This window comes from Xiphias gladius, chromosome 21 (genome assembly GCF_016859285.1).
Source record: "Xiphias gladius isolate SHS-SW01 ecotype Sanya breed wild chromosome 21, ASM1685928v1, whole genome shotgun sequence".
Lineage (NCBI taxonomy): Eukaryota > Metazoa > Chordata > Actinopteri > Istiophoriformes > Xiphiidae > Xiphias > Xiphias gladius.
Genome location: NC_053420.1, coordinates 25596787 through 25610624, shown reverse-complemented (window position 1 = coordinate 25610624; position 13838 = coordinate 25596787). Strand labels below are relative to the sequence as shown.

At 40.4% G+C, this 13838-nt stretch overlaps 1 protein-coding gene across 1 annotated transcript; it reads right to left on the bottom strand.

Annotated features, from left to right (window-relative positions):
• Positions 1–28: 28 nt before the first annotated feature.
• Positions 29–13753, bottom strand: trpc4apa (transient receptor potential cation channel, subfamily C, member 4 associated protein a). Its single transcript, XM_040158902.1, has 18 exons — positions 13568–13753; positions 10842–10970; positions 10608–10724; positions 10392–10449; positions 10217–10272; positions 9881–10009; positions 8244–8445; positions 7948–8133; positions 7711–7853; positions 7479–7610; positions 7333–7391; positions 7058–7243; positions 6767–6857; positions 6508–6648; positions 6247–6358; positions 5818–5930; positions 5470–5676; positions 29–2635 (listed from the first exon to the last, which is right to left on the bottom strand). Exons 1-18 carry the CDS (start codon positions 13691–13693, stop codon positions 2498–2500), a joined length of 2325 nt encoding a protein of 774 aa, XP_040014836.1. The 5' UTR covers positions 13694–13753; the 3' UTR covers positions 29–2497.
• Positions 13754–13838: the final 85 nt, after the last annotated feature.

The window sequence follows — 13838 nt, the reverse complement described above, 5'->3', positions numbered from 1 at the left end:
GGCAACACAAAAACAGAAAACAATAGGGTTTTTTTTTTTCTAAAATGAATTAATGCATTAAAACATCTCTTAATGGTTGCTCTTTTCAACAACATTTCCATGGATGCTGTTGATCCTGGTGAGGTGAGATACAATCATATTTGATCAAAAAAGCACCACATGGTCTGAGTTCTGAATGCGAGTTTTGAACTGGCTGCAAAATGTATCTAATAATATTCTCAACATGCCAAACATTACATAAATCTACAAGTTAACAAAAATCAAAATATCAGGGACCTAAAACAAAAGTCAAATAGTGTGTTCTATTAAACACTATGCAGCATGTTCATTGCCAAGAGGATAAGATTTCACCATTTTCTACACTAACTAATGAATGAATGAATTCAAAGGCCTACTAGGAGCATCACACCACATACGGCAAAACTGTTGAAAACCAATTCTCTCGTGCATCATACAGAGGGATCCCTCTATAGGATCACAAAGCTACAGAAGTCAGGGACTGTTTATGTAGTTGCTCCAAAAGAGTGCTGACAACATCCACGTTTTTATAGCAGTAGCTTCACTGACTTCCATGGTGGATTACTGGAGTGATAAGGAGGATTCAGATTCATGATAATATACGATCAGTACTAGGAACATAACAGCGCTGCAGGAGTACCCTGTGTCAAATCCCATCATGTCAAACATAGCAGTTATCTTGGGCATCCAGCAAGAAACTGACAATTTGTAGAAGCACTTGTAACGTGTACTTGCATTGACTTCACTGCAAAGCATAAAAGATAAACTAACCTAATGTATGTGGACACCCATCAAGAGATTTAAGACATGCTGAATGAAAGCTAGAAAACGAGGAAACATTTCTGGTTAATTAGCTTCAAAGCAAACAAAAGGCTTCAAAAGAGAAAAGGACGTGTGATTGCATCCCAAGGCGGCATAGCACTAATCACTCATGGCATCAGGGGCAAACTGTAGAAATGCCCTTATACATTCACATGAACAATAATTATGACTCATGAGATGTTGGGAGTAAAACTGTACAGTTGTCATTAGAAGTGATTTGATCTGTACGGTATCAGGATAAAATATGAGGTAGCTCATTCATTTGTACTCATCTCGGGTTCGGCCAGTTTAATTTGAGACACCAAATATCTGTTCAGCTCTGCATCTTCCATTTCCACAAAACAGCTGCACATTCAGGCCATGGACACATCAACACAGCCGTGCTCTCTGCTTCTTCTCAATCCAAACTAAAGATCAAGTGGTGGCACCACGCAAAAAAGGGCCATCATATTTAAAGATTGTCATTCTCATCTCGTAGTCTGAGATTTTGAGAAATACCAGAGAAAGTGGTAGACTTTCAATCCAATGATGACAATGTTGGGCTGAAGGCTAGTTCACAAAAAACAAACTGTGTGGACTGGAACAATGGAAGCGGTATTTAACACTAGCACCTGCATAGTTTATTCTCTTCGCAAAGCATCTCTCACAGCATGAATACAAATTCTGTTACAAAATGAAGGTGGTTTTTAATCAACAAAAGGTGTTAAAATGTAACAAACAATAAAAACAATTTCATCTGTGCAATGTTTTATTCTACAGTTTATCCAGAGCTAAAAGCCATTGTTTTCAACATGACAAAAATAGATCAGCAAAAATAACCTGGAAAAGAGACGAGTCCCTGGGTGAAGCTTCTGAAGCCACAACAGAGTGGATGGTTTTAGGTGAGAGGAGCCCCATGTGATTCGTGAAACATATCAGTCGGCCCAAAATCTTTCTAAATGTTCTGAGTAGAGCCAAAAAGCACCAATCAACAATAGCCACCTAATAAAATAGACCCACAGACAGGTTAAATGAAAATGCTGTTCATTGAGAAGACCCCTGCCAAAAATTACCAGTTTCTTCCACAGGTCAGGCAGTGGAGTGGCACTGAGTCAACAGAAAGCGTATAGGTAGTGGGAGATTGAGGCCGCTGACTCCTGGCAGCCCTGTGACACGCCACTGACCTGCACATCTAGGTGACGGTATAATCTGAGGCCATTTCCACACCAAGTTCATGTGAAAAGAATCTTTTTTCTAACATATAATTTGTTGGATCATACATATTTTTTTAATAGAATTTTGTATAGGTTATATAAAAGGCTCTATCTGACTTTCACCTAAAGCAAACAACCAATGCGGGTGTCATTTCCTAAGGTCCCTTATTTGTCTGTTATACGATGTGGGCGATCTGGGATGAGTATACAGGTTTCCTTTGAAGAAGAGCAGTAACTCAGTGAGAAGACAACTGCTGGCCAAATTACGTCCCCTCACATCTGTGATGACAGCCTCCATGCGTAGGTACAGACAGCAAACACGTGAGTCTTTACATCCAGAAACTCAGTCACAAAGCCCCTGGATGGCTCAGCTCAGTGGAGTAATCACCAGCTTTAGGTGTCCTTGCTCCCTGTGACCCTCTGCCCTGTCCCACCACCAGTGCAGTGGGTGCACATGCTGGAGGTCAAACCTCCACCAGGTCTCTGTCCAGATCCATGAAGGGCTCATCGATATAGCTCGCTATGGCACACAGAGAAGTCCTGTCTGAGCCCAGCAGCACTGACACCGTCTCCTTCCAGTAGCTGAAGGGGATACAGGAGCTCTGAGGAGCAAAATCAAAGAGGAATTAGAGCAATAAAACTCATTTTAATTTACAGCTTGTTATCGAGAAGGATCTGATGAGCTAGAGGCTTGTATAGTTAGGTCCTTAAGTATTTGGATATTGACACAATTTTGATAATTTTGCCTCTGTACACCATCACAATGGATACTTCTATCAGCAGTCACACCATCAATAAACACCAGTGACCCCGTTCCATTGGCAGCCATACATGCCCATGCCATAACACTGCCTCCACCATGTTGGACAGATGATGTGGAATGCTGCGGCTCGTGAGCAGTTCCTTTTCTTCTAAATATTCTTCTCTTCCTGTCATTCTGGTACAAGTTCATCTTGGTTTCATCTGTTCACAGAGCGTTGTTCCAGAACTGAGCAGGCTTTTTTAGAGGGTTTCTTGCAAAGTCTAATCTGGCCTTCCTGTTTCCAACTGTTACATGTGGTTTGCACATTGTGGTAAACCCTCTGTATTTACATTCCTGAAAGCGTCTCTTGATTGTAGACTTTGGCAATGATATGCCTACCTCCTCGAAGGTGTTCTTGACCAGACTAGATGTTGTGAAAGAGTTTTTCTTCACCAAGGAATGAATTCTGTGATCATCCACTTTAGTTTTCTTCCTTGGTCTTCCAGGCCCTTTGGTGTTGCAGAGCTCGCCAGTGCATTCCTTCTTTTTAAGAATGTACAAAAATGTGGATTCAGCTAATCCTAAAGTTTTCTGCTATCTGTCTGATAGGTTTGTTTTGTTTTTTTCAGCCTGATGATAGCCTCCTTCATTTGCATCAACACCTTTTTGGACTGCATATTGAGAGTTCACATGAACAGATACCAAATGCAAATTCAGCCCTTGGAATCAACTCCAGACCTTTTATCTGCTTAATTTGTCATGAAATAATGAGTGAACAGGCCACACTTGTTCATGAGCTGATCAACTGTCATTTGTCCAATTACTTTTGAGCCTCTGAAAATTAGGGACTATGTATAAAAATGGATTTAATTCCTAAACAGTTAATTGGATATTTCTGTGAAACCCCCTGAATTAAAGATGAGAGTCTGCACTTCAAGCACATCTTGATGGCTCTCAAATCCCACGTTGTGATGTACAGAGGCAAAACTGCAAAAATTGTGTCACTGTCCAAATACTTATGGACCTACCTGTATGTGGTAATGTTTGGTGGCTTCAGTTAGTTGTCAATAGCCTTCTCTGTAAGTGACAGTTTGCATGCTCAGAAAAATCAGCCTGGCTAACTGTATTCCTGGATGTCTAGTGGATCAGTACTATATTTTGACTTGGTCATTTAACCAATAACATTAAAACATTAAATGAGATTAAGTCATGTTATGATTGATATTTTTGGCCACAAGGGGGCAGTGGAATCCCAGCTTTCACACCACCTTATAAAGATGTTATGCCTGACAGGTTAGAAAATAGCTGGCTACGCATCCAACAGATACAGAGAAACATTGAAATTCATTTGGACTAATACCTTTGGGCAGCTGGTAAATGTTAAGTCCCATATTCACTCACCTTTAATCCCCATTTTGGTCCTACCAACAAACTCCTGAGGGAAATATCTTGTTCTTTAGCTGCTAAATGCTGCACTGCCTTTACCAGACAGTCTAACTTTGTGTGCTGTTTGGTGCTGGGCAGGTGGTGTACAGTGGAGCTTTTTCACTGAAAACTCCTGCCTTCCGAGCTGGAAACAACATTGATGAGACTGAACAAAAGTGAAGTTGCGAGCTATGAAACCAAAATAATGAGCATAAAAACGCTAAAATGTTCCTTAGAGCTGAGAGGAACTGCAGAGTTGGTGATAACTCCGTGTCACTGTGAGTGAGCCCTTCCACAATTTTACCCACTGTTTATGGAAAAATTCTTATTAATGCAGCTTCAGTGCAAAGCTAACAAATACTTAGTATGAAACGCTCACCACTGGGGAATGTGGACTTTCTTACCTTACGTGAAGCTGCTGCTGCTGTTCACAGCCAGTGGCTAAGCTACACTAGTCTTAGGCATTCATGGATTTTATTGAACAAAGCAAGACAAATACTGCTTTAGCACAAATACTCTATAACTAACAGCCTAAAAAGTGTATGTTTAAGTTGACTGAGATAAGATACTATTTCTAATAGATGTTCAGTCCCAGGGGGCTGGAGCAAACACATTAACAGATGCATTAAATGCATCACATTAAAATGAACATAAATTCACCTTATCAGTCACTGCTTACGTTTCTGAACTCATTTGCATACACCGCATTTGTCTTTCAAGACATATTTTAGGGTTTTCTGTATGCAGCCATTTTGTCGCATAAACGTTATATTATTTGTGGTTGCACATTGATTTGAACACTTAAAAGCAAACCGAAAAGTATACGCAATTTCCACTGACAATTTTCCTTCAGTGGAAAAGGAGGTAAATTTCGTAGATTGTTTTGAAGATTTCCTGCTTAATGTACAACATTCAACACTTTTCCAAATCTGCAAGACTAAGTCTTCTCAATACTGAACACAACTTAGTATCTGCATTTTTAAAAAACACCTGTCTCTTGAAATTTTTTGAAACACTTCAACCAATGTTTGGGGTCTAAACCGATAGCTCACACTCGTCACTGTGACGTATCACTCTAAGCACTAAGTTTCTGTTTTTGCCAGCGTGCATATTTTCCATCTTGTGTTGAAAGCATGAGAGAAAAACCACAGTAGAGACTAAGAGGACACTCATTCGCTGCTTGTGCAATGCAGCTGGTGTAGACTTGGGTGAAATGTAGGTATTTTCTTGAGTTTCAACTGTATGCAAGAAAGAGTGAGAGATACTCACATTCTCCAGACAGGTGCTATCTTTGTCTTTGTTGAGGTAGTGGCGCTGCCAGAAGCGCAGTAGGTTGTGAAAGTTGTTGAGCAGGCAGCCCGGGTACTTCTCAGCATATTCCTTCTCCCGCAAAGCGTTGAGGTAGAAGGGCAGTTTAGCCTTTCTTCTGGCCAGCATCAAGATCACCAAACTGGTGTTTAAACAGCTCACATTCTCCTGCAGGGAAAAGGAGATGGCATGGATACAAAAAGGAAAAAGACTTTAGATGATGATGTAGTATTTTGCGTTACAATCCTAACAGATAAAAAAACTGTTTGAGATTGACATAGATGTAAGAAAGTGAAAATGAAACAAGACCTGTGTGAGAGTCTGTACGTTGATGATGTTGATCAGTCGGAAGAGGAAGGAAAGCCTGTTCTCGACTCTGGCCATGTAGGAGAGCAGGCAGCACTCAGAAAGTACCTCCACCACTGGGGGGGTGTTACAAACCACTTAAATTATTGCTTAGAACCTCTTACAGGAGTAGGACTTTCATTTATTTATGATTTTGAAACTAAAACAAGAAGGTTTTTCTATTTTTCAATGCACACATCAAATACAAAACAATCTGAAAAAACTAATGTAGCTTATTTAACACAGTGTGATATAACACCAGTGTTTTCAGATTTATCCATATCAGTATGGACATGGCCTAACATTATCCGTTGCCTTAGATGGGGGTGGTGAGTACATTCTGTCACTAGTTTATGACCAGTCGACATCTGTAAACTTGCAATCCCCGTTTACCTTTCACATCTTCAGTCTGGCTCTCAAAGCGGTCCAATGAAAGGACGATACAGCGCACCAGCATGTTAGAGTCCACCAGAGAGCTGTTGATCTGCGTCAGGAAGGTCTGAAACTACAGAAAAGAAATCAGACTGTACCATTGTACACTCTTGGATATCTTCATAGAACACACAAGTTGAGAAATTGCTGCAAAATTTTATTTTGTTAGGCCAGCACATACAATACCTTTTTAAAAAAGGCATATAAGGTGTATAATTATACCTTCTCTGGAGTGTTGACATATTTGTTGAATCTTTTGAAGGCATCAATGTTGAACTTCATGAGCTCTCCCAGCAAATCAAAGTAGCTCTGTAGGACATCTCGGGATGTACAGCCACTATCTATGATGCAGAACAGGATGTGCTGTCGAGGGATGGAAGCAGAAATTGAGCAACTATTTAATCAAAACAAGTCAGAATTAAAGAGATTTGTGGCATGTAGACTGTGGAATGAGAAAAACAATCTGTGGTTGTAGTTTTACCTCTAGTAGTCCCCTCTTCAGGAGGAACATTTGGTCTGCATAGGAAGTGGCTCCTCTGAGAAAACTTTCCACTGCTCTTGCCTGCCAGAATCTACGCACACAAAAGAAAGAGTCAGCAAACTTATTAAAAGCAGAACTAGACAGACAAATCTTGAGAAATTATTTTTTCAAAAATAGCAGAGAGCCTGGTGCTCCAATATGGGGATGTGTGACTTTTTCAAGTAGGCTGACAATTAAAATATCAACATCTTCATCTCCTGCACTTTGATTTTTGGCCTGTAAAATGGTGACCTGAAGGATGAGTCTGGAGGCTCCCTCTTCATGACAGCAAGGAGGCGTGTGAGGAGGCCCTTCTTTCCATCACACACTAGGCTTCTGTCTGTGTTGACCAGAGCTTCCACCTCAGGGATGTTAGCTTTCATGGATATGGCACTAAGCTCATTCAGCTCCTGGCTATTCAGCAAGAGGTACTTGTTCCTGAAGGACAGGCAACACATTTAAAAAAAAATAATGTAAACTTAAAACGAGAAGTCAGTTCCAAGGTAACTGAATTAAGGGTCACTTACTCGTGATGATCACTGAAACTCTGGAGTAGCCGCAAAAACTGGATTTTGAAGGATATTTCCTGTGTGATAAGAATAAAGAGTGTTAATGGTTATGTTAACTGCCCAGACCCAGTTTCCAAACAGAGTGCTGTTTTAATAGTTCATACAGGACTACAGTCGCAGTTCTCATTCTGGCCGTGCACAACGTGATTTGAAGAAGTGTATTTCCTCCAGATCAGCTTGTCAAACAGGTTATTGAGCCCTGGGATGAGACGAAACTCAGCCAGCATCTTGTGGACCTGTGCAGACACACAATACAGTGGTCAGTGAACTACACTCTGCTTAGAGCCAACTCTCCTGCTTATTTCTCAAGGAAAGAGGAGATGTTTTGTTAAGTACCTGGTTCCTCTGTCGGCCCATGAGAAGGACACATAGCACATACAGCACTTCCACTTTATACATGATCTCATGGACGATCTTCATGGACTGGGGCAGTCGATGTCTCAGGGGGTTGGTAGCCAGGGAACTCTCATCTGATGACTCTGAAAGTGGAGGAAAAAAATTAACTCAATCAATCAAAGTACATAGGATTTAAGTAGGGTGAGGAACTATCAGCACAAGTGATTGTTGTCTCACCTGTACTGCTTTGTTCAGCCTCCTCAGTGGCCATCTGCATAAGGGCGTCCAGCACCAGAGCATTGTCCAGCCACGTGTACCAGTCCTCCAGCTCCTGCAGGATGTTAGCTCCTGTGGCCTCAGACACCTTTCTAGTGGCCAGCTTACACAGCCGCTCAATGAACCCAGGGATGTTCAACAGGGTTACTGTGGGAAAAGAACATTTAATAGTTCACAATTTACTGATCCATTCTTTGGCAATGGCACAAAATACGTTATGTCGTCCGTTTGAACGCTGTACTCCATAGACAACTTACCCTGGTTGACCTCTGCCCGTGAGGGGCTAGCATTGCGCTTCTGCTGGGCGTTTTTGGCCAGCAGGGTGTGCTTGTCATCATTTCCTACATCAGGTTCTGAAATGGTGACAGACAGGATGCGGCAGAAGTTGGCCAGCTGTTGCTGGTCAAAGCTTTGGACCAGGCCTGACAGGTTGGGGATGCCTTCTAACTGGATCATCTCCTTAAAAATGCAAACACATGGCCTGTTACAATCTGAAAGCTACTTAAAGCAGAAATAAAACACTGTCACACTTAGGAAGTCCTGATATTGACCCTGATTTTGCTACCTGCTAAAACTGTATTTCGAATTTTTTTTTTAATATATATTTCAATAGATCACTTTATGGATAGCTGTCAAATAAAGATTTCAATATAAAACCAAAATATAATGAGACCTTTCATTTACAAAATTAGTAAATAATATGCATCATAGATCAAGGGTCAGTTTGATTTGTATATGTTTCTCACTCCATGACTGTACCATTAATTCCCTCTGATGTTTTGATCTATTTTGATCTGAAATAATGACAAATGATCCGGACAAGTTACCAGAGGCAAAGGCACTGTCTCGAGATTACTTCCTTAGTTAGCAAGGTATGACTGCACATACATCGGCTTCTCTCGACCTTTAATCCACAGATTGAAAGCAAAGTCATTGTAATGCGGATGTGGGTTTTTTTTATACACTAAAAATTCTCCATTGCTGCAAGAAGAGTCGCAAGATGTTAACATGTGACAAAATCTGGGACCACATATTTTTCTATGTAAGATCATGAGGAACACCCCTTGCACTGCCCTTCTCTGTTGCTACATTCTTGATAACAAATGTGAGAGGCCTAAAAGCAGCATGATACTTCTGTCGTGGCGTTGCAGAAGTTTAAAATGTCACCTGTTGTAGAACCATTGCAAATGATAGACATGTTTAGCATTGCACCTTTCTAGTCAGGCAGCATTGTGCATTATATGCCTTAAACATTCCTAGTGACATTCTCTCACTTCATTATATATAGTGAGGAGGTGGTTAGCACCGGCAATACCTTTACTTAATCACAAAATATTAATTTATCAGTCCTAAATACCAAAAACAAGAGGATAAGCTTTCACTGAACTGCTCCTGATTATTTTTACCAACAAACTGACACCACCAGGACAATAAATAAAGTGGAAAACAAAAAGTAGCCCAATATTTGCAATCACCCTGAAGCTCTGATGTATAAATAATTAAGTTAGTAATTGATGATTAAGCAAAAAGATGGATTACTAAGTACACAACGTTTGCCAAGCAGTCTGGTAAATTAGATCATTTTCACAATACAGAGCAATTGAGAGACAGAGACAAGTTTTAAATAGCTGATTGTTATCAAGATAAATTCAAGTGGAGCACAGCATAATTCTAAAATTAAGGCATTGTTGGGACATTAGATTGTTAGCAGCTCTGCTATGCATAAATATTCTCGCATTATAGGTCTCTGTACATGGACAACAGAGCCAGCAGATAACAATATAAATTTATCTGCAGAAAGAAAATACAAAAGTTACTTCATAGGAGAGTCAGCATCGGCATAAACAATGTTTAATGCTCATGCTGAAAATATAATCTAAAGTATAACTCTGACCTTTTTGACTCCAAGAATATCTTCAATTAGGGTAGCAGTCTGTAGGAAGGTCTTCTTGTTGGTCATCAGGGTGAAGAGAAACAAAACAAAATCATCCCTTGCTGCCAGGGTCTTCGTGACCCCCTCCGTCTATGAATTAAAAGAAGAAAAATTTGCATTTTCATTAAATCCTGCCCATTCCTATCTGTAAAAATAACCCTGTTTTGAGACAATATAACTGCAAAAACCAACTGCAAGGACAATACTTGTAGCTATATACACGTGCTAAGTTGAAGCAAGGTATGATGTACCTCTGATATATCTCTGGTGCGAAAAAAAATGTAAAAGGATACTTACACATATACAACAGTTGTAGAGAACACTAAGGCAGTCCTTGACCAAGTCATCATTCACTGTCGTAACAGAAACATGGACATTAGTCCAAATTAAAGTCAATTATCTTCATGTAAAAAAATGTTAACTTCCCAATAAAAGCAGACATGTGCAGGGATGTAATGTTAGTCCTACTTACTTTTGGGTTTTTTCTTCTGCATAGTTAGTGTGGGTCTCATCAAGATCTCCACAAGCAGCTTCAGGGAAAACAGTAAAATGAGCTTTCAATACTGTTTTCATTTCTACAATGTCTCAGTATGAATTGTACTACCCATGACAACTAATTCTCCAGAGGTAACAAGCTTCAGTGTCTCTGAGTCCAACAATAACAGAGCATCAGGAATGTCAAACTTACATCAACTCCACCAAAGAGGTCAAAGGTGTACGTGTTGGGGAAGGTGGATTCCTGAGCAGTCTTCCTGTCCTCCGTGACAAAAGACATGGCTTCCATGGAGAGCTGGGATGATAATACCTGGCAAAAACCATTGTTCACATGTAATTTACATTACCCAGGCTCCAGAGTCAAACATTCACCAACACGCAGCTAAGAGCAGCCTCATTGTTGGATGGACTAGCGCTGTGTGGCTACCTTAAGAAAGCTGTGGGCATGGGAGAGGTCACTGTTGGGATGGCTGCTCTCGTAGAGCTTCTGCAGCAGAGTAGGAATGCCATTCCACTTGGCCCGTTTATCTCTCTCCTGGAGCAGACCTCCTGGAAGCTATGACACAGAAACAGGGGCAACCATAAACGGTGCAATATACACAGTGGAAAATGCAGGTTTCTTTGTATCAGGGCTTAAAAAGGAATATTTTTGCTTGTTACAGTGGATGTCAGGCTGCAATCTTGAGAGCAATTTAAACTTATTTTTTACTTTATTAACATGTTTCATATAGAGGACAGCACAATGCGATTCACAGTAAAGATATGTGGCCTATAAAACACATGCATATGTGGTCTATCAAATATAAAAATGTAACACATACTGCTTATAAAAACCCATTCTCTTTTACATCTTCCTTCCCATAGAACTTTTAAAACAAAGACCCCAGAGAATATAAACATTGTGAGTGTTCTTTTAAATGAGATTAGATCTGAGCCACACCTCGGGTTATATAGCAGATTACTGAAACAAAGAACAGACACTAAAAGCAGCTTCAACTGATTTTTATTGTATCCATGTAATAACTAAAATCATAGGACAAGAGAGTCATAGCCTGGCTCCTAGTCAGTGACTGCAAATGTATTGTGCAGTAAGGCCATAAGATGCAGCAGAATCTTAAATATTACCCTACAGCATACTGGACACCGGCAGAGTGATCTAATCATAGATGTGCTGTGTTGAGGTTTTCCTCATTCGGATTAAACTCTTGTGGGGCATTCTGTATTGAGGTTTCTGGAAAGGTCATGCACACATTTACTGTCTGATTGTGACAGCAATACTCATTGTTGAGACCCTTTTAAAAATAAAAAGGCTCTGACATGGCATGACTTTAGACATATATGCGTGGAAAACTACATCATAATACTTCACCAAAACAGATTATAAAAATGCTGAGATCTAAGACTAATAATTTTATCTTTCAGCGAGGAAGAAACATTTAGTAAAATCTGTGGTTTACAAGAAGCTCATTCAGATCTCACACGCCTTCCTTTCATTCCAAATGCTGCGTAATAAAAAGCTGATTCCCTGTAACTAAGGCATCAGAAGCAGTCCACCTAAAGAAAACAAAAACAAATAAAGTTCATTTGCAATCATTTTAAATTTGAAAATCATAATAGTGACAACCACTGCAGCTCTGAGAGTACTACAAATTGCCCCCATGGTTTACAATTCTCACGTTATGACAGAGTAATCATTCATATTTGTGTAACTGTTTATCAAGTTTCAACTATATTTAATATTAAACGGAATGTGTAGAAACTTTGGGTCCACAGTGGGTTCCTCTCAAAATAATAAACTAGGTTGCAAACAGGGCAGAAGTATTAACCTGACTGAGGAATGTTTCTGTGTTTTCTGCTGTGGCTTTTGGCCCACTGATGACCATTGATGAGCTACTCTCCTGAGCGCCTTCCCTGACACCAAAATCACTAACGTGATGTGCTGTGATGTGATGTGATGTGCCAGTAGCACTGACATGACACCAGTGTATTTTGAAAACTGGTCAGATTATGGCTGCTGACCCAGCACTCTCTGAGCAGTCTGAAGGGGTCGAATTCCCATGTATCCCCAAGTTATCAGGGATATTATCCTGAAACAAAGACACTTTGTGTTTGTAATAGGTCTTCGGCATGATGAGGTTTAACCTTAACAGTCACCAATGAGAAGCACTACTGTACGTTACCTCGAAAACTGCAAGTCAGCAAGTAATGTACAAGGCACGACACTGCATGACATGCAGAAATATTGGAGGTGGTTTTTATTGGTTTTGAAATTCAACGGTTGAAGTCGCCGGTATGCAGCCAAGAGCGTCGAGCAGATGTACGGGGACTAAATGTGTCAAAATGTCAGGGCAGGAGCGACGTCAACATACATAAGGACTGTGCAAAAAAAAAAAAAAAAAAAAAAAAAAAAAAAAAGTAGCTGACGTAAACTAGTGTTGTATTAACGCTAACAGGACAAATATTTTCTCCAAAGCTACAAATGTACTTAAATATTTGAAGTAAAAATAAACTTGCTAACATTAACTTGTCCAAACAGCTGTTGTGGCGTATCCATTTATGGAAACGATAGTTATTGTGGTTAGTGTGTCGTTACGTAATCAGATGAGCTGTTCAGCTGGCTTAGCTAGCTAGCTGATGTTACCCTGTTTACTAACATGAGCAAATGTTACTGCGGTTGATTAACGCTGGCTGATTTGAGCAGTTCTAAAATTTCACTACGGGCTCTCCAGTAACATTGACACCCCAATGCCAGATAGACACAACAATATCCCGTCAAACCTCAAGTTCAAAGTGTGTATGTGTCGTATTTAACCTGGCCTATAATGCTAAGCTAACGTGGAGCTAACAACAAAAGACCCATTTGAAGCGGAGCTTGCTTCATACACGCGTAACGCTAACGTTATTTGGCTTGTCAGCGAGCAAATACTGTTACACCGAATTCAATGGCGTGAAAGTTTAAGGTTTGCGTTTTAAAAATACCCCGTCATGATGTAGCTAGCTGTAAAGCCAAAGCTGACAGGAACGACTACATCTCAAGGCAAGTCTCCAGGACAACGACTTCGTTTTCAGGCTGGATTCTAAGCGCTAGTCCCTGGTCTCAGTCGACCAACTTTCGCGTGTGTTCACTGCCGTAACAAGCATCGTGTCTCTTACCTGTGTCCCTCGACTGAAACCCTGGCCAGTTATTTTACTGGCGGTGAACTTTGTGACAATATTGCTGTTGCCGTTTCTTCGTTTTCCTCCAGTACAAGGGGACTCGGACCCCAGAAGCGTCGCCATTATTTCTTCTTCCTGAACTGAGCTGTTCGGGCAGGAAGTGGAAGGCTTTGATGAATTATTGGAGGCAATTAAGCGGCATCTGCTGGCAGAGAAGCACAGGCTGCACGAATCAAGTGGCTTCAATCATACTTACATTTTATGTAGC